The sequence below is a fragment of the Dermacentor albipictus genome, chromosome 9 (genome assembly GCF_038994185.2).
Source record: "Dermacentor albipictus isolate Rhodes 1998 colony chromosome 9, USDA_Dalb.pri_finalv2, whole genome shotgun sequence".
Lineage (NCBI taxonomy): Eukaryota > Metazoa > Arthropoda > Arachnida > Ixodida > Ixodidae > Dermacentor > Dermacentor albipictus.
The window spans coordinates 35,995,078-36,016,121 of record NC_091829.1 but is presented as its reverse complement, the minus strand read 5'-3'; the positions used below and the strand labels follow the sequence as shown (position 1 = coordinate 36,016,121).

General features: G+C 46.2%; 2 protein-coding genes across 7 annotated transcripts in view; one reads left to right on the top strand and one right to left on the bottom strand.

Moving 5' to 3' along the window:
- LOC135906551 (uncharacterized) overlaps positions 1-21,044 on the bottom strand; it is a 478,731-nt gene that overhangs the window by 369,158 nt on the left and 88,529 nt on the right. The window lies entirely within an intron of this gene.
- The window catches only part of Stacl (SH3 and cysteine-rich domain-containing protein), a 167,245-nt gene continuing 149,614 nt past the window's right edge, over positions 3,414-21,044 (top strand). For 2 of the 5 annotated variants that reach the window (XM_070524922.1, XM_070524918.1), the window contains exon 1: positions 3,414-4,845. In XM_070524922.1, the coding sequence (XP_070381023.1) occupies positions 4,716-4,845 (130 nt within the window). In that variant the 5' untranslated portion in view covers positions 3,414-4,715. The remainder of the gene's footprint in view (positions 4,846-21,044) is intronic. The other 3 variants (XM_070524919.1, XM_065437889.1, XM_065437894.1) reach the window with 2 other exon arrangements.

The window sequence follows — 21,044 nt, the reverse complement described above, 5'->3', positions numbered from 1 at the left end:
CTTCGTCCCCGGAGACGAGGCAAAATGGGACATTGAACGTTTATAATTTGAGAAGCATTCATGTAAAGGGGTAATTAATTTTGCATGGTTTAAGGCCTCTGCCAGTTTAACTAGGAGGAAATCTGTACGGCAGGCTGTCACAAAACGTTTTTACTCTCCGCCTCAGTGGTGTCCGGCGGCCGTCGCTTTACTAGCCGGCCGTACTGTAACTAATGTGGCACCTGTGTGCACATGTTTTCGGCGTCTCGAATGCCGTCTACACATATTTGACAATCGAGCCTCTTGCGCTGAGTACTACACTTTGCTCGCAATACAACGCACACATCAACTAACCTCTCCACCTACTGCAACTGAGCGTCGTCGTTAAACGCTGCTATGTCAGTCATATTATTTGTCTTCAATTTATTAGCTATGGCTATGGCTTATAGTGACCAAACATTCTGGAAATAGAAATGCTATATGAGTGTTATTTCAGTAAAGCGATCCCGCATGTTTATATTAAAATAAAGAGATTTACTTTTCAGACATTCTACACACACCTTGTTTTACTTGTGTCACAATTTTTTTCGCAATGATCGCAATTGATATTATGACCACATGACATTCATTTTTCCTGTGTAGCACCATCACGAGCCGAATGACATTCATTGCACCGGATGTCATTCGAACCTAATGACATTATAATGTCCAGTGTGACAGGAGTATAAAGCACTATGGCAATTCGAGTGCGCAGGTACAGTACGGTTACGACGTCCAGTGCGTTACGAGAAGCGCGTAAGCTCCCACGTTCCAGCGCGCCGGTGCCCGGACGTGCTGGAACGGTCGTCATCCATACGCCATCAAATACGTCATCCCACGCTAACGTTAGGTTCAGTAATGTGCCTCTTGCGGGGAAAAAACTCATATTTGCTTTACTGTGTCAGCCAGTGGCTTCTTTCTCAGAACCAAAAACACGTGCACGTGTTGACAACCTGTCTATTGCTACTCGAATTATTCCGTATTGCAAATTAACTAGAGGCCTCTATCTTCCAGACTACATCACTACATGACTGACCTATACAAAACATCATATTGCGAAATTTGCCATAGCACACTAGACGCACATCACTAGCTCTGGCCGTGTGGTCGGACCCACGCAAACAAGGATCAAGACTCCGCCAGGCTACAAGAAGCATTACGCAGCACGGACCTGGCGGAGCAGCTCTGGGCCGTCCAGCGAGCCCACGATGCGGCCAGGGCGTTACAACTCCCGGTCCCAACGTGGGGGTAGCCCGCTCTATGGAACCTTGCGTCCCGTAGCTCGCAAGACCTTTCATTAAAGTTATTCAATCCAATCCAATCTAGCTTCCTGCCGTCCATGTGTAGATACACAGTAACGTTTATGCAGGAACAGACTTCGATTCATGATGAACGTTTATTAAACCAACATCCACAAAATTCAGCAGGTGAACCGTGTTCAGGGCTTGGCCTCCAGTCAACACGCATAATATCATCATAGATGTACTCGACCTATGAAATGTGCAACACGACAGCTAGTCCAAATGTTTTGTCAGAAACTAGACTTGGTCAAAGCCTTATCTCACGTGTTCCTCCTGAAGGTGTAAGCATTCCAACCTAAATATAAAGAATCCCTGGAGTCAAATAGCCTGTTTTAATATCCGATAGCACTTTTGTGGGCTCTCACACCAAATATCCTAAATGTTAGTATCTGCCCTCGAATCTGCCCTAACGCTTTATAACCTACACTCTCTTAGTTCACAAAATGCTTTCACAGAGTCACGTGCCAGGAAGCGTCCCAAAATGTGGAACCTCTACTTTCCTGATCTAAGGTAAATACCATAGTTAATACCTTCCGCAAGCACCATAAGTCGAATATAATCATGCACTCCTCAGAAGCATTCAAAATTTGAAGATTTTGCCAAGTATACGCTATCCACTCGCTGTCAACGGCCGTAAATAATCTACACAGAAGCAAAATTGTTCCACACGTCATCGTCCCCCCCCCCCTTCCTCCAAGGTTGTATCACTGCACACCTACATACAAACTTATGCATCGTCTCATGATGTGCCATAAAGCTGAAATGCCATTGCATTGTCATAGTTCCGCAAGAACTGTAATAGAAGCACCAGCATATTAACCGAACCTTCTAAAAAAGAAAGAAGAAAAAACAAATGTCACACAGGAAATGTGTACGGCGTATACCTCGTTTTGGATCTATTTATTTACTTTAAGTGACCAGCGGCCAGCGCAACCACTAGGATAATGTGACTCGGCATTTTTGTGGGGCTATATTTCTCATCTCTTTGTTTATTTTCTCGCGCCGGCAGCGGCGAAGGCCTCGCCTGCACGTGTTGTACGTTTATTTACACAACGCACCGCAAGGCGTGCCTTTACGAATTGTTTATGGCTCTTGCGCGCAGCACTTCCTGTTTCCATGCTTCGGATAGTCCTTGCCGTCTTTTTTTTTTTTCTTCCTTTCGTTTCCACGAGTCGTTATTATACCGCTCACCCTTTGAGCGCCTGTCGCATCTCATGAAAGGAAGGAAAACCATAATGTTCATTACTTTCGTCGCGACTACCGTCATGCGCATAATTTCTTTTCATTTGTCTTCATTTACTTTCTACCGGTTATTGTTTGCTTTGCTTAAAGCCCAAGCCTCAGAGGCTCCAGCTCTCTCGTTTATCCCTCTACACCGAAGTGTGCGGGCGACCTTGACTAGAGTTTATGAACATCTAACTTCCACCATTCTTCTTCAATGTCACTTATTTAGAGCCGGAGACACCGGGCGGAGAAGGGGGGGAATGCTGCGGGGCTTGTTTGGTCGCGAAGAACAAAACAAGCAGTACAGATCTCTGAACCAGACAGGACGGACGCCGCAGACGCAACGCTACGATCCTGAAAGCAAACGATCACTCGAGCCTTCTTTCAAACAGCAGACGAAAAACAAAAACAAAGAAGCACCGGCAAAATGGTGTCGGCTCGCAGCCCCACTGCGCGGCGGGAGGCAGGCGAGAGAGGCAGCAACAAAAACTAACCGGGAAGAGAATACGGTGAGGGGGCGCCTAGTAGGAAGAAGCGGAGGTGAGGGGTGCAAGAGGGTGAGGCCACTGGGGTGTGGGCCACGCCACTATCGCGGTTAGAAACAAAAAGAAAAGAGAACCAAACGAAATCGCTTCTTCTTTTCCTTTTCATTCTTTATTTTGTTATGCGCGACGGTGCTCTTGGCTGCCTACGGGACCCCCAGCAAGAGTTGCGAAGCTGCCAAAAACGTGCCGCGCCCCGACCGACGCCTCCTGTGGCCCCCGCTGGGCCATCTCCCTCGAAAGTCGGTCAAAGGCAGGTCTCCCCGCTCGTTTACCCTCGCAAAGTCGATGAAGGAGAGAAGGGGGGTTCAGACTCGAGTCGGGAATGTCGCGTTCGCCGGATGGGACGCCCCTGCGGAGAGCTCTCAGTTTAGTGTGCGCGACTGATCGTAGGTGCAAGCCCACCCTCCCTCGCCACCTTTCCAGATGCGTGTTAGTGAGGCAGTGGTGCTCGTCGTGTCAGTCCTATGTGGCGGATGCGCTTCGATATTTTGACTGGCCCTCTGTTGGGACCATATCTCAGTTTTGTCCAGTAGTGAACTCGGCTGAAGTGCTTTCTCTTGGGAGCGAAGGTGGTGTCGGTTCGAAGCAAACAAAGAGGCCCGTGTGCTATCATTGCATTGGACGGATGATACCCGTTTCCGACGTACGTGCGCCTGCTGGAAGCCTGCGCAGCTCTGGAATGATGACGTTCCTTTCTCACCGGTGGAACTGCGTGCATAAGAAGCTGTCGTTATGCCCAAGTCCCTAGCCCCGCGATACTCAACTCCAGGAAGCGCCGATGCGTCTTTCCCGATTGGAAGCCATAATCACGGCTGCTGCTGCCAGCTTTAGAAGACAGCACTGTGTAAAACGTTACCTGAAGCCTTGCGGCACCTTTCAGCGACGACGAGTGTGTGAATTGTTTCGGTAGTCTGTGTCAAATAGCAAAGTCTGCTGAAACCCTGTTGCCATGGTGAGGTGGTGAAGCTTTTGAATTTCCGAGATGTTGACTGACGCGCTAAAATGGCGAAGTTTCGCTATAAACGTGTCGTAGACCTTCATGCGCCAGCTTAATATACAAAGGGAAACCTGGAAAAGCTCGCCTCGTTTTAGACGTGCACTGACAACTGCTGTTAGGGCCCTAACAACAGACCCGCTTCGAAATGTCAAAGGTTGTGTTGTCCTCAGCCTCTCCGCGGTGACGCCTAAGCTGTTCGAGCGGCCTCGACTGGGCAATCTTGACACCGTTTTCAAAGCTACATAGCTCTGTGCTCGGAACACATAGTCGCCAGCCAAGGTAACGTGCTCCACTACGAACATAAGAGAGGTCGTCGTCTGCTAGCGCGGCGCGCGCGGCTTGCGACCTCCAGCATGGCTGCTCCGGCGACCCAGTGTCTGGACCGGAGTTGCGCAGCGGTGTGAAAGCGTCTAGTGGAGGCGCGTTCTGCGCTTCTACGTCGTGTGTGTGCGTGTGTGTGTGGCTGAGACTGTTCGTAGAGCGGTTCGGGGTGAATCATTCGGTGAATAAGTCCGGACCGCTAGTCACCACCGTTCGTGTTTCTTTGGAGAGACAACATCGTCGTCTACTTCCGTTCTTCCAAGTGCGTCGTCTGCGCTCGACTCCAGCAGACGATACGAAGCGTGCAACATGGCGGCCGTGGAAGTGCTCACGCGATACCTGAAGCGCAACTCGCGTCGCCTGTCTCGAGAAAACAGCCGAGAGTCCGCGTCACTTCTGTCGGAATACAACGATCAAATTCGATCCTTTGTCAAAATAGGTGAGTGTCTGGCCTCTTAGTTCCGTTAAAAATATTTTTTTTTGCTTTGTTTGAGCTAACGTGGATTGCGTGGTACTGGGAAAGACGTATGACGTCACGAGAACACACCGACCAAAAAAAAAACGCTTTTCTTCTTTTCGTTTTTCTAGCGTTTATGTCGCGTGATAGTTTGACACGGAAGCAGCTAACATGAAGGTGTAAGTCTAATATTAGACTCCTCACTGACTCCTCACTAAACTGGTCAGGGAAAGCTTGGCAAGAATTAATGAATTGTTTGTGAAAAATGTCCTGCCAAAGTCAATGCATAAAGTTTTGTGCATAAACATTTGTCATTATTATTTTTTGTATAAGAGTGACATCTGTAATGTTAGTTACTGTCCTAACCAAAAATAAGTATACAGCGGTGAACTTTTCTTGTTTTGTTTTATTTTTTGTTGGGGGGGAGGGATTAAATTAACATGGCTTTGCAAATTTAGCCTTGATTAAATCTCCTGACAAATCGACGTCAATCGCACTCAATCGAATGATAACCGATTCCATCCGAATTTCTGCGCTGCTAAAGCCGGTACAGACAAAAACCTCGACAAAAATCGATATTGAACGCTCTCATCATGACGCTTTAATTCACTGACATTTTAAATTAGCACATTACTCTAGCATCCTAGGTACCCTTAAGTGTCGGTTATTCCAAAGCAAATTATGTGCAAGATTACTACAATTATCGAAGCCTGCGTTAGTGCAGCCCATGCCCATGTCGCCGTGTAATGAACCTTTCACATACTATGACAACTTATCTTGAAATACTCAACTCTCTCCAAAATGTAACCATGAAATACGAGATTGCTTTTTGCCCTGCGTAGAGATTGTGGTTACAGCAAAAATTAAAGCAGTGACGTAGCGAACGGCATCGCATTTTCTTGGCTGTATGTTACATCACTCAAGACAGAAAGAAAAACTTTAATATCTGTAGGGGTCACGATGCTTACTTTGCTAATATTTGTTTGACAAACTACACTCGTTAATTCAGCGTATCAAAAGCTAAAGGAAATTAAACAGGAAAAATCTTACGGGAATTCCTTAAAAACAGTGACTAATTTTTTTTTTTACTTTTTTTTCCGGGACACGAGTTAACAAAGACCAATATTTATTACAACTAAATTATTTTAGGCCTCTTCGTACAGGACATGCAAGCAACGTTAGAAAATTTAGAAGGAGAAAGGCGTTGTTTCGAATGCCCTTCTTCCCACGTTGGGAAAGTAGCCCGGTGCTCTTCGAACCACTGCGGCAAACGATGGGCTTACTGGATCCTTTTACATATCGTTTTATGGGTATACGTTTTTTCAATTACCAGTGACGACATTTCCTTCACATCGTGTTTGGTTGCACTCTCGATGTTTCACCTGTGTAATTTCATGGCTAGTTTCTCTCTACCTGCACTGTGCTTCTGGGTTTGTATTGTCATTTCCCTGCCACTTGTAAGATAAGGTCATACGTAAACCCCTTTCTCGGTACCATTACCCTCATTGTTGAATCAAATACTAGAACATAAACAGAAAGGCGTCCTGCAGCGTTGATTACTTTGTAGAAGCTCTTTAAATATTTTGCGAACACTTTAAGGTCAGTAAGTGAACCAGGGCTCAAATCACAAAGCGTCTCGTCTCCATGGAATCTTTGCCACTGGTCGACGGACTTTAGCAGCAATACGTCCAGCTTCAGGATTGGCTGGAATTTTCTCTTATGGACAAGTCTAGTGTAAGAATAGTGTGTGTGTGTGCGTGTGTGTGGTGGGGGGGGGGGGGGGGGCAGGCAACAACAGTACAGGATCACGTGATGAGGCTTTTCCTTTATCTTTATTCAGAAAACCAGCCTAGGGGACTGCTTTAACGCCTCCGAAGTCCTAGACTCCCACCTTACCACCCGCTCCCCACCACCCCGTTTCCCGTTTCCCGTTTAGACACATCTCAATATTGCTTTACCCAAAACAAAATTTGCAGAGCTCAAAAAAACATGCGTGGTGACTAAAAACTAGAACAAAACCAATAAAACAAATATATATATACATATATATGTCTATATATATATATATATATATATATATATATATATATATATATATATATGAAAACCTCCTGGACATAAAAATAACACAATACACAACTTTGGACTGCTGGATGTATGACGGAAGAAGCAGTAAAAATGGCGTGAGGTTAGCTTTGGGTTGTTAATAAAAACGCTTGCATTTTTTTTTTGTTAAGGACTTGATCGATAAGCATTGAGTGAATCAACTCTTGGGACTGTCCCCAAAAGTTAATTTTGAAAAACAAGCTGTTGTTGCTCCTAACGAGTTTGTAGTCCAATAACTACGATAAGAAGCGCACGCAATTTTTCCACGATGAAAGCTTCATTGTAGGTATGGATCGTACGCTTGACGTTTACCTTTACATTCAGAAGCAGTCATTTGTGCCAATATTTTTTCTCCTATTCCATTACGTGTACTTATAATGCACATATGGTGCTTGCGACATTTTGAGCTTTTTGCATTTATGATCAGGTCAATTTATAATGTGTTTCTTTTCTTACCTTTCCGATGCTGCGTGACGTGCTATGTGCACCTATGTTTGTTACCTGAAAAGCTATAGCCGGCACTGTCTTCGTGCCAGCATTGCTATGACAGTTAACACTCATCAACTCTGCAAAAACATTCGGTGCTAGATAAGTTTTAACTAGAACACCATTATCCCACATACGTCTATACGTGAAAGACGTAGTGACAACCCCCTCTCCCCCTCTCAAAAACAATTTGGTCGTTCATTCTCTATTAACTCTGCCATTTATAATCACTTAAAATCCAAGCTGAAACATCAGGAATAATCGATTTCCCTTCAGTCTTTTCATATCTTGCATCATGCGCACAAATTAAAATAGGCCATATTCACAGTCAGCGCTTCTTACATATATTCGACCATTCACACATCGCACATCTTCAAAAACTCTCCATTTCTATATTTCTAATTTTCTGGCGATGCTCTTTATATCTGTTACCATTGATATCACCATACGCCCCATGAAAATGTTAATTTAGTTCCCCACTGCTTATTATCATCGAATAGTGTGTGTGCTACCCGCCTCGAGCTGAACGGACTTTTACGAGAAAATCGACTGCCTTGAGCCGCACGAAGCGAGACTCTCGAAACTGTCCACGGATAAATTAGGGAATTCAGACATGACGGATTGAACAAACGAACACATAGACGCCACATTCGTTTCTCGTAAATATATGACAGCAATCTAGCGAAGGAGCTTCGACGATAGTAACGTCGTTGAGTCGTTGCGGTGGCCTCCCTCGCCGTGCGAGGGGGGGGGAGGGGGGGGGGCTATAATATTATAGATGCGCATTCGTGCAAGCACCAAAGCGTGCTTCCTTTTTCTTTTTCTATGTACGCAGAGAAATCAAGAAAAATATGAAGCTCGACAGGAATAAAGAAATAGATATGTGCAGCGCGCTGGACGATTCGGATGAGTCCCGAATTTCCATTCTCAATACCCTCCTTTTGTGGGCGCTTATGCCGGAGAAAAATTCTGCATGACGACGGGGTGACAGGGATTAATAGGAACCATCTTTCAAGGGACTAAAGTTAGAAAATGCGTTCTCAATGGAGAAACGACCATACATAATCCCCGTATCAAGAAAACAAACGCTTTAATCCGTTTACTTATATTATATTTATTTATATCGATCTATCTATCACTTTTCTTCTTTCTTTTCTTTCTTTCTTGTTTTTCCTTTTTCTCCCTTCTCGAAAAGGGTCGTGACAGACGTGGACTACTGGTACTCTCTCGTCTCTACGAAGTTTGGTAGTCGTCCATACTTTGCTAAAAAAAAATGAAAAAGTACATCTTCGTTCTTTTTTTTTCTTTTTCCTGGACTTTCTTCTCCACCGTGGTACGTGCTGGATATTGCGGTTAAAACGCCTCACTCAACTCCGCAGTGAATGTATGCACGTCATTCGCACATCAAGCTTTTCTTTATTTTTTCTAGCTAGTTCCTCGACTAGGCATATTGACTAAGTTTCCGGCGCCTCGGGCTTTATTATTTCTTCTTATCTTCCCTCGCCCACCTCAACTCGTTCGCTATAGAAAAAACGCCGACAAGAAAAAAAAGTTGGGTGATGGAAGTGTTCTGAAAGAGACGGCAGGACAGGGATGAAAGGACGTCTAATGAAGGTCCAAAATGAAGATTGAGAGAAGTTGACGTCACGAGAAGAAAGAGCTGAAACACCTGAGCTGCACTCTGCTTACTAGTTGCTTCCAATATAGCCTCTAGAAATTACACTCAGTATGCAATGGAAGAAAAATCTCCAGGTCTGACGCATATTTTGTAATCTATGTGAAGCTAACACTTCGTGAAGCTCTCAATTAAACACTCTAAAAGTGTTCCTGGCATTGCGTTTAGCAGCATAGCGATTGAATGCCTGCCCGTCTTGGTAACCGAGTCACTATGTCATTGCGTTCCTCAGCTCGAAATTACGTGGGCTCGATACTGGTTGCGGCATCTGCATTCCAATGGGGAAAGCAGAATGCAAAAAAAAAATGCTTGTGTGCCAGTAATGGGTGCACGTTACGAAACCCCAGGTGGTCCAAATTACTCAGGAGCCGGCTTGCTGCTCGCTTTGCTTGGTCCTTTCAAACAACGTGATTTTTCAAAACGATGTAGCTGATAGCTCTTCGCGTTTTCTGTCTGATAAATGCAAGCGTTGAAATCACTGCGGTAAATTAAAAGCGCCCTTCCGTAGGGAAAGATCACGTCCAGATTGCAAACCAATGCCTTGACAACGGGGTACCCGTAGTCGGCATTCGTAATGCGAGTTCTCAAAAAGATGTTTTACGTACTACGAAGCTTCGTTGGGAAAACTTTTTTTACAGGCGCACTGTACCTTATGTCCCAAGCGCCATCGTGGACTTTTAATTAAAGGTAGTCAGTAGTGCCTCTATATAACTCGAGTCTCCTTTTTTCTTTTCACACAGTAAGTAGAGATAAGCAGTATACAACGTACGAATCCAAACTGGAACACGCTAGCGAAGAAAAAAAAAGGGTAATCTAATATAATTTAATCTCCCTCGCAACGAGTTCCATTTCCGGCATGGACCTTCTTTACAAACATTAGAAAGCACTATTTTCTTCCCCCTACACAACCATAAATCTTAGAAGCGGGCATTGTTTGCCGACGGCGATGAAATGGGACTCGGATTACGAAGAAGAAGAAAAATGCACCAGCTCAGTTCCCAGAATCTCATAAACAAATGCCCGGGTAGTGTTTGAGCCCGGAAAATAGAATCCACACCGGGAGAATATGAATAACGACGCTTCTTTTTTGTGGGAGAACCTACGACAAGATTACGAACCCAGTGCGTGTGTCTTTTGTAAAGTGTCCCCTTTACAAGAGAAAAGAGCTAGCATTAATAACTTAAGTTCACGTGTACGTCGTAAGAAGCGATTTCAACAGAAGAAGCAATGCTGAGTGTAATAAAGGTAAGCACACGTGTTTTGATGCAGTGAATTGCAATGTAAAAAATGATCTGGTAGGCTGGTTCTCAGCAGTGGCATGTAACAAAAATTAAAATATGGTGTTTTGCGTGCCAAAGCCACCATTTGATTATGAGTGACGCCGCAGTGGAGGACTTCGGATTAATTTGGACCACCCGCGATTCTTTAACGTGCACTTAAATATGAGTACAGACATACAACGGGTGCACATCATTTTGAACTGGATTGCTCGAATATGCGGACAAATTTTTCTAATTACTCTAATCTAATAACTAAGTGACATGCTACATTTTATCAATCGGAGCTGGCGAGTTCGCAAAGAATATTCACTTGCAAGGAATTCTGCAGGATGCGTCACAAGTTTCGAAACGCGCTGGTGCTACAGTTATTTTTGTTTTTTCTCGCACTGGGCTTTAAGAACGTGTTGTGTTAGAAACGCTAGTGTAACGACAGTGCACTTCGCCTTGAGACAGCGCTTCCTTATGTTCGTCCTGCCAGCCACACGCAATTTAACAACTTCAGTTACTGTTTCGAAACACATAAGCACACGCGCCTGGTATTTGTTGTCGCGGTACTTTACCGGAAGTAAATATCCACTGTCGGCATGAAAACCTAAAAGAATGCAGCATCGGCGAAAAAAAGAACACACAACCGCGAAGTTTGGATTCCGTCTAGAGCAGGATCCATGGTGTGTACCAACAAGTGCTACCGTGCTACAGTACTAACACGTTAAGTAGTACAAGTAATCCGTTCGTTTAGGTACCGCATGTAAGAACCAAACAGAAAGGTGTTGTTGTTGTTGTTGTTGTCGTTGTTGTTGTTGTTGTCGTCGTCGTCGTCGTCGTCGTCGTCGTCGTCGTCGTCGTCGTCGTCGTTGTCGTTGTCGTCGTCGTCGTCGTCGTCGTCGTCGTCGTCGTTGTTGTTGTTGTTGTTGTTGTTGTTGTTGTTGTTGTTGTTGTTGTTGTTGTTGTTGTTGTTGTTGTTGTTGTTGTTGTTGTTGTTGTTGTTGTTGTTGTTCTTTCTCGAAGCACTCACTCGGTGCCTCTGTTCTACTTATTAGCTCACGCTAGGTCCACACTTATGCAACAAAGCGACATCGTGCCAACGTTCACACTGATGAAATCGCAGAGCTCTCCGTATTGGGATTAAAAGAAAGAACGCACAGTGAAACATGTCCATCGTCGGTTACAAAAAACACGCTTCCAAAGTTCCTAAAAAGTATATACATAATACCTTAACAAAATCATTCTACAAAAGCCACTATACTTCGTTGTTTGTAACCCCGCTCAGAGCATAATGAAGAATGATCTGGTCCAGCGCGTAATGTTGCCGTTTGTGTATCCGGGAGGTCGCGATAAAAAAAAAGTGCCAGGCACCGCGCGCCGTTTCCTGGAAATATTCCCTGCAAACACGGGACTGCGTCTGCGAGCCATTGTTTACTACCGCACGTGGCTCGTTCGTTTATTTCTTCGCGGTTCATCCCAACGTCGTCATATTTTCGCCCCGAAACGCGCACAGACCATCGCCAGTGTCTTGTTTATGGAAGCAGTCCGAAAAAAGCACACGTACGAAAAAAAAAAATATGGAACAAAGGAGAGAACTGGAGCGTGTAGACGTAGATGCTCTAAACATATAGCACGCACATCAAACAGATAGTATAGCTTTCCCTGTAACATTGAGATGGTAGTGTGGCATTACCATAAGCGGAGCTTTCTTGTACTGATTGTGTTTCAGTGTACGGAAGCAACAACCAGTTGGCGCTCGAGATAAGCGTGAGACGTTTCGAGTATTGGTGGAGAGAAAGCAGGGAAGAGATTTATACGACCGGATCTGTTACAGGCATGTGTAGTGGTACAAGGTAGGTGGAGTTGTTTTGAGGAACAGAAAAGGAAATTTTAAGGAGATGCATACAAAAACGCCAGAATGAAAACCATGTTCAGCATGCCTGACCAAATCAAGCAGGCTAGGTGACTGTTTATCCCTGCCCCATTTCGAAGGGGATGCAAATAAATCATCGTTAATTATCATCGCCCTGGGACGATGACAGAGCTCGAAATAATCAACAGCGATTCTTATACGGTGCATTAAAAAGTGAGCAAACCGCACGACGCCCCTGTGCGTATTTGGTACATATCACTAATACCCTCGTGTATACTAATAACCTTGGTACGTGGTACATACTAAATACAAAGCAAGCTAGATGCGCACCATGATAATGGGTTTACTTGATCTTACTAAAAGTTTTATTCACTTGCATGCAATGCATTGAATGCATTGCATTCGAATTTATCATTACGCATTAAAATATACCAAAAGCATCGGCCTCAAAGGCTCCGAACGGGCAGTCGAAGTCTCCTTAAACTGCAGTTTTCTTACGTGTCTGTTTGCTATGACGCTCCATATATTGTCCCACGCAGCCCCTCCTGCGATATCTCTTCTAACGGGTTGCAGTCTTCAAAAACCCGGTTTCTTACCTTACGCAGGGAAGTGGGTTGAGTGTTGAAAAGAAAGGGCGAAAGAAAGAAAAGTGTCTGGTTCGTACACCGTACCCTTTGCTTCTGACGGTCTTAGTTTCATTAAAACTTCATTCTAATGAACTGCATCTTAATGTATCCCAACGAATTAAAAAGAACCCAAATGCCTCAGGTTCAAGGAATGCAGAGTACTAACCAAAAGTCCTATGCATGTAAGACAGCGAGCCGCGTTGCTAACGTATGCGTCGAATAAACAGCCCACGGAGACTCGCCAAGCGCTCTCAACCACCGAAAAGCGACGTGGGTGACGAATCTCGGAAACGCACGGGCATCGGGCCAAAAAGAGCGAAATCACAACATCGCGAGGAATGCGCAAACGCCGCTATCCCACGGCCGTGGTCTGGTGTATACGTCGCACAAGTATTCTAACGAAGGCACGAAAGGCGCCCACAGTAGAACGAAGACACTGCCGTAACTATAGAAAGCATTAAAGGGGCGTTCGGGAAAAGGAACGCACGTAAACAGATGTGGAACCAAGGCATTGCCATAACTATAGGAAGCATTGAAGTAGGAGTTCGGGTAACAGGAACGCACATAAACAGATGAACCGCGTTGTATGATAAAGAGGCACTCGAAAACAACTCGGTCACCCGAATATTGCGCAGCTGTCCTTCGTGGGCGAAAGTGGACTCACCACACTGAATGGCAAATTTAGGCGCATTTTTTTATGCACATATTTACATGAATGGAGAAATTCTGAAGAGGCGAGCAATGGTTTCGTGCTTATGCGGGCACAACGTTTCTTCTTCATTGCATTACTGCAAGTATGTATGTGTGCGTGTACGCATGTATGCATGCAGTATTCATGTATGCGTGTATTATCATTACTATTTGATGCGAAGACACACGTACAATGCACAGAGGGAAACGAGGAAGGAGCAGGCTGGGCAACTGCCAACGAGGGCGGCACAATGGCTTCCTTCTGCATACATGCATGCCTGTGCGTGTGCGTACATAAATACGTATGTACATACGTACCCACGCATGCATGCGAACGCTTTCTTGAGCAAAACCACACGGGCCAGGAATCATGCGATAACGCTTATTTTCTTCTCCGCCTATGGATCCAACTTGAAGCTGAGGACTGCAGTGAAAGCTTGGGGTTGGTAAATTTCCGGTGCACTCGTCAATTTCAGTTCGTGCGCCTGAATTACAAATAAATTCACTTTTCTATTTCGGCGAACCTGTCGTTCATATATTCTTGCTCGCGTGCGCGTGCGTGCCCTACGTGCGTGGGTGCACGTGCATAAGTACAATGAGATGTGCGTGGATTATTTTAACAGTGTGTGATTCCTCACCTGTTGATATGCTCATCGCAGTCTACATCACGGCCATTTGTGTTGTGTTTGTGACTTTGTTTACAAACTCACTGTGGTGCAACTTGTATTTGACTTTTATATTGTTACGTTCATAATTGTATAGGACTGTGCTGTGGATTTCTGACCGTATGACGTGATTTCCTCTCACTTTCTTACATATTATATTTATATTGTTGTTTACGCTATGAGAAAAGGTGTAGCCATCACCATTATAATGTGACTACGTCTATTCGTTTTATTTTCATTTCAATAAAAAAATGAGGTCGCGCTCACTTCTCATTCCAACTAGAGAAACGGGACATGAGAAGCGGAAGAAAAAAGAGAAATAAATTATGTTCACCACTGCGAAGCAACCCGCGAGCTGTGACAGATGCACGACCGCGAACAGCACCAAGACTACACACGTGGATCCTTTAGCTGTGGATACCGTTGCAAATCAAAGAACATCTCTCAAGTACAACTCCCGTATCTCCGGGCGAGGCCAATTTCTTACTCAGAAGCCCTACCACACTGCGAATAAAAGTCGACCATCTACCCGACTTGGCAGGTCACGAAACTTATAAACGACTCCGAGATGGATGACGGCTCTACTCTGTTCGAAAACACCGCTGCTTCTCTTTCTGATCAGTATCGTTGGCAGTGCTCGCAGCTGGGCTGTCTCGTTCTTAAAGCCCCTCGTTGGCGACAAGCCATCGCGCTCCTCATCCACGCTTCAGTCGATACCACGACCTGGGCAACGCGAAGAGCTTGCCAGTTCAAAACCTTGCATGGTCTCTAATTAAAAGGTCTGTTTGGCCCACTCGTCTTGCGCGGAAATTTTAAAATGTGCAATTCGCATATCGTTTACACCGCGTTATGGGACTTCCGGTCCGTGAAGAAAGGCTGGCCAGAGCGCTATGACAGCGGCAGAGAAACAGGGTATGTCCTCTAAGAACTTGATGTTAAGGAGACGGGGCGACGAAGTGTACTTGTTGCCAACATTTCCCATGCTTGACAAATAAATATGCCATGCCGTCCGTTGGTACTACTCATTACGCAAACTGAATAATTAAGACGGGTATATTGTTTCGAGCGAAACTGCGGGGGGTTTCGCCATAGGCCTACCCCAGACTTCTGTGGCGTTGGTCGAATAAGCCACTGTGTTCCTCACGTGGCAATAGCTCTTCGTTCGCGCTGCCACCGAGCGCTCGAGTCACCTAGGCACGCCGTGCCGTACCTACAAGGCTTTCACATACCATGGTGGCCACGAGACAATGCTACGGAGAGGGTCTAGTCAAGTTAACTCGTAGCCGTTAACTATAGCAGTCGTCTGCAGTCACGCCGATTCTGCCCGTGTCCTTAGAGCAATTGAACTGCCTAGATCCGGAGTGCAACTGCCCCATCAGTGGTGGAAGCCAACTTGGTTGGCTCAATGACCGTTTCAACTCGTTAATCGTAGAGCTGCGAACAGTTGCAGCGGAATACGAAAACACCCGCCTATTTAGGTGCACGTTAAAGAACCCCAGGTGGTCCAAATTTCCGGAGTCCCCCACTACGGCGTGCCTCATAATCGGAAAATGGTTTTGGCACGTAAAACACCATAATTGAATTTTTTTTTTACCTTTAAGGGTAGTGCCCGTTAATGCTTTCTGTAACTTCACTGTGTTGTGAAATACTGATGTGAAACATATGTTGCTTTGAGAGTTTCGTTGTGATGTTGCGGTTTTGTTGTGACTGTTATGTAATAACGTCGTTGTGTGCACAGTAATGGTTCTTCGATTATCTGTCCCACAAGACTATGTGCAAAGTATACAAAACTATATATGTATCTCTATAGCTCAGTCAAGAGATGGGCGCCGTAGTTTAACATGTCAAAAAAAAAGGAAAGGAAAAGACCTCGGCATTCTAAGAGCTCAACAGTCACCGCGAAGAGAACGGCACATCATACTAAACGGCGTCGGGCGAATACGAGGCCGAACTCAACGTCTCCGTCTACAGCACGTGCGCACAAAGCGAAGAATAGCCAGTCATCGTGTATAGCATCGCAGTGCGGCGCTGCGATGGAAGTGCGCGCCGACCCCACACACTTGGTGGCGCTCGTATTTGCGTTGCAAATAAAGCAGGAGCGCCGCGAAAGAAACTCTCTCGACGTCGTCTGAAGGCTTTCTCTCTCTGCGCTGCACTTTGCCCCAACCTTTCCTTCCCTTGATCAAGAATCTCCTTCTCTCTCTCTCTCTCTCTCTCTCTCTCTCTCTCTCCTCGAACCTTAATCCCCACTCGAAGGAGAAACAAAGGAACGGCGAACAAACAATGGGAGGGAATGAATGGCCATTCATTCCCTGCGGGTGGCCGTTCTCTCATCTTAAGCAAATTGCTTCCACGAGAAACGAGCGCTTTCACACCGTCGGCAACGAAAGAATACCAGTGTGTGGGATAGTGTTAAGACTGCAAGTATACTAGGGCCAGCCGGCTTACACGGTTGTGGGCGCCAGTGGTGACGTATTGCGGGGCGTTTGCAGTTTTTGTTAGCTCCACACTTGCTTCCTTTGGTTTTGGTTTTGTTTTCTTACTCTTTCGAGTCTTTGCATATGACTAGACTCTTTACGAGAAAACCCGTCATGCACTGGATAGCTACCGGAATATGGTTGTACAGAAAATGGAAAAAAAAGTTGCGGACGGAGCTGAGTTGGCCCCCATTTCATAACATCTTTGGGAAAAGAAATTGCTACTGTAATAAGTCCCGGCGATTTTATCACTGTGGGCGAGTGTGAGAGAACGCCTTGCCCTATATAAAACGTTTTTCTCTCTCCCTAACGATATTGTTTAAAAAATTCAACTCAGAGCGCATCCAATAGTTGCCTACATTCGTCGGCTCCTGACTTTTATTTTTTATGGGGTTTTACGTGCGAAAACCACTTTGTGATTATGAGGCGCGGCGTAGTGCAAAACCAGCTAGCCTGCCCCCGGAAACTTGGACCACCTGGGGTTCTTTAACGGGCACCCAAGCTAAGTACACAGGTGTTTTCGTATTTCGCTCCCATCGAAATTCGGCCGCCGTGGCCGGGATTCGATCCCGCGACCTCGTGCTCAGCAGCCCAACACCATAGCCACTGAGCAACCACGGCGGGTAAGGCTCCCGACTTGAAGATCTGTATAGCGTCATGGCTTATCGACATGCGAACGAACTGTGGTACAGGCTGTGGATCCGGGTCGTCTTTACCGATTAATAGCAGTTTGTAGTTGGACGAGTCGACAGCCTAATTGCGACTAAGATCAAACACTCGCCCATTATAGTGCTGAGAGGCAGGTGTGACTTGCAGAAACAGAACTAGGTACGCGGGACATCCATTCACTGTCGGCACAAAAGATACTGTAACAATGGTCACGGCAGACACCTGCGCAAAACGCAGTCAGAGGGCTAGCTCCTTTCCTGCAGTCTGTGGGACTGCAAGATAGCGCACACGTGAAAGCGACATGTGCCGCCTCAGAATATTGTGATATATCTGTATATACATCTATCACTTATCTATCATCTACCTATAATATATCTGTCACCTATAACTCACATATAAATCACCTCTAAGTCACCTATCCATAATCTATCTACAACTTGTCTATCGTATATTTATAAACTGCCTAGCATCTATCTACTACCTAAATATCCGTGTTCCGCTTCTTTCACAATCGGCCACTTTCTGTGCAAGTGCTGCTGCAGCACCGCCCCCATCGCCCGTCGGCCCACAAAGCGGTGAAGGCGCTTCTGTGTTTCTTAAGGACGACGGGATTGTGCGACCATCTGTGAGACTTCTAACGCAATTTCTGCAAGACCACACGCGTCAGCGAACTCGCCGCAACTTCCGTCTTCCCTTCCCTCCTTTCTCTCCCTGTGACCTTTGCTTTCCCCTTTCCCCTTCCCCCGGTGTAGGGTAGCCAACCGGACGTCATTCTGGTTAACCTCCCCGCCTTCTACTTTTCTCTTCCCTCCTCCTCCCTCCTTTCGCTCGTTTCCTTACCATTAAAATAAAAGTCAATGACCACGCATGCGCGTGCACTTAATTAAGGTATTGCGTTGCTTCGTGCGCGCACTTGATCACGAACTTGCGTGCCGCATATTTAATTTCATTCTTTTTTCTTTCTTTCGCCTCGCAAACACGTGTCTTCTGGTCTACATCCTCGTGGGCTTAAGCTTCAAGGTCATCTGTCGCGGCGCGTGCGTTATGCCTGCGCCTCGCACTAGACCGTCGCGCAAGGCACTTTTCAATCTGGCACCGAGTAATTTCATTTCTTTTTTTTTTCTTTACCGGGTGAGCGATACGAAAATCGAGCGAATTCCAGAAAGTCGAGCTATCGTTAGCCTCAAACCTGGGACGGCACGTGCCGGAAAAAAAAAAAACGACACATCCGGCACGCAAGAAGATTATGGGAGTCAGCTTACAGTCAGTGCGCTAAAAAGGTTTTTTTTTTTTTAAATAAGTAAACCTGGCTACACACGCCGATCTCGTCTCGGAGCCAGAATGAGCTATTCAGACTTCTCGTGCGAACTTCGCAGCCGTTAATTAGCGATCGATGAAAACATCGAGGGATGCGCTCGCGTTACAGGCAGCTGTATCGCGAGCGCACAGATGTCTTTTCATACCAGCTTTTTTTTTTATTTTGACGTCTACATTGCGCGTTCCTGTCGAAAACAACCTTCCATATTTTATGCATAGCGCTAAGAACAGTGAGAGACAAGCTTTTGCAAACGAACAATACGTGCACCTTCAAAGTGCGAAAAGCAAATGCAGGGTCGACATGGATATTGAGTACCGCGTTATGGTCTTCGCAGATATTGTTTCTTTTGTGAGATGTTCCGGCCGAAGGCTGATGGTTAAGCGCTTTGTTTTAGTCGTCCAGATGTTACTGCAAATTTCACCGCAGTGTGATTGCCTGGTGAAGCAGCTCCCTCCCCAGAGATACAAACACAGGCATAAACGTCAACGTACGTGAAAACTTGATTTGGATATTTATATATGTAGTATCATTGGGAATGCTGTATCAATTGAAGGCTATATTATACTGCGGAGCGTGAACATTGAGCATTAGAACACGCGTCTTCAAGCGATCGCCAGTGTGGATGCTTCATATTTTGCAGAAGTGATTTCTTGAACGTGCCGGTGTATTTCGCTGGCTAATGCGAAACCATAGCAGTAACTACAGAAACGGAAAACGGGTAATTGAGATGAAGGCTAGAAGAGCGTTCATTAGGAGCCTCAGGTGCGCTGAAGCTTAACACATGCATAGCGAGATTTAGCGTGTCAGATACTGTGCTCAGGTAGTAGGTGCTTCCTTTTCTGTGTTAGGGGAACGCATTGTTTCGCATCGTGATTCACGTGATCCGTGACGCACGAAATGCGTCACTACTACTTTTCGTGATCAACGCGGCGTGAATTTCGTTTCCGCGACGCCAATTCTCCATCGCTGTCTCGGAACATCGACGAACACCACTATGGCGATAGTTTATGTAAATCGCGCGCTAAGAGACGTCGCTGCATTTCATGCAAATGAGTGCCCCAAATCTAATACAGGGCACACACATCGATGCACCCTGGAGAACCCGTTTCGATGAACAACACCAATGCGCCGACTGAGAGCTCTCACTATCTGCTCAACATCAAAGGGTGCCTTCAACTTTCTTTTACGAAAGGGAAAGTTTCCGTTTCGTTAACTCATGCGTCACTCGGTTACCTTGTAATTTTATAAAGAGAATGGAATATACGGTCATGGAGAGATTTGCGGTAGCAAGCGGGATGCGTTGCGCGCCCGTGAAGTCCGAGGTGATCCGGGTGCACGGAGGAGGAATCTACAAGTCTAGAGGGCCAGAAGATCACGCAAGGCAATAAGACTTAAATTCTGGGTTTTTGGATCCAGAGCAACCTGAAAGCCTCCCACACCATCCAATCTCTGATGTCCGCCACCAACCAGGTCTCGCAGATTATCAAACGAATAACAAGAAGCCGCAAGGGCATGCGAGAAGAGGACACGCTTCGCCTCGTCCAGGCTCTAGTGATCAGCAGAGTAACATATGACATGCCGTATCAGTATACCGCTCGCTAAACAAACGCGACCAAGAAGAAGTCGATACCATCATCAGAGGCGCCTTGGGTCTCATTGTCTCATCTTGGTCTCATCAAAACGGCCTTGGGTCTTCCTATCGCCACCTCAAACGAGAAGTTAGCGGCCCTCGGGATCCACAACACGCTCGCTGAGCTGTCGGACGCGGTTATGGCTTCGCAAAAAGCCAGACTGCAGAACACGGTGGCGGGCAGAGCCATCCTCCACCGTACCGGAACGCCAACTGAGCTCCGTGCCCTTGATGTGCAACGATCACTCCCGCCCGAGGTCAGAGGCAAATCAAGGCGAAACCCATACCGAAGAACATGAGTCATGAACTCCGCAAAGATTGGCGCAAGGTTCGCGTCGACAGACAGCGCCGACAATTCAAGGGTGACCCGTACGTAACGTACGTGGACGTGGCGGCGTACCCTGTAGGGGGCCTCTTCGCGGTAGCCGCCGTGAACGGGAGAGACAAATATTCGACCCTCGCCGCCTCCGTCAGCGCAGAGACCGCAGCTGCGGCTGAGACCATAGCCGCGGCGCTAGTAATAAAGCAACAAGAATGGGTAGGCAGGGAAGTTCATGTCGTCACCGACTCGCAACAGGCCCGCCGTAACTTTACCAACGGAAGAACACCGTTGCTGGCGGCTCAGATTCTAGGCCCGAGGCTGCAGTAATCCCATCAAATCACGTGGACGCCGGGCCACGCGAGACTGGAGGGGAACGAAA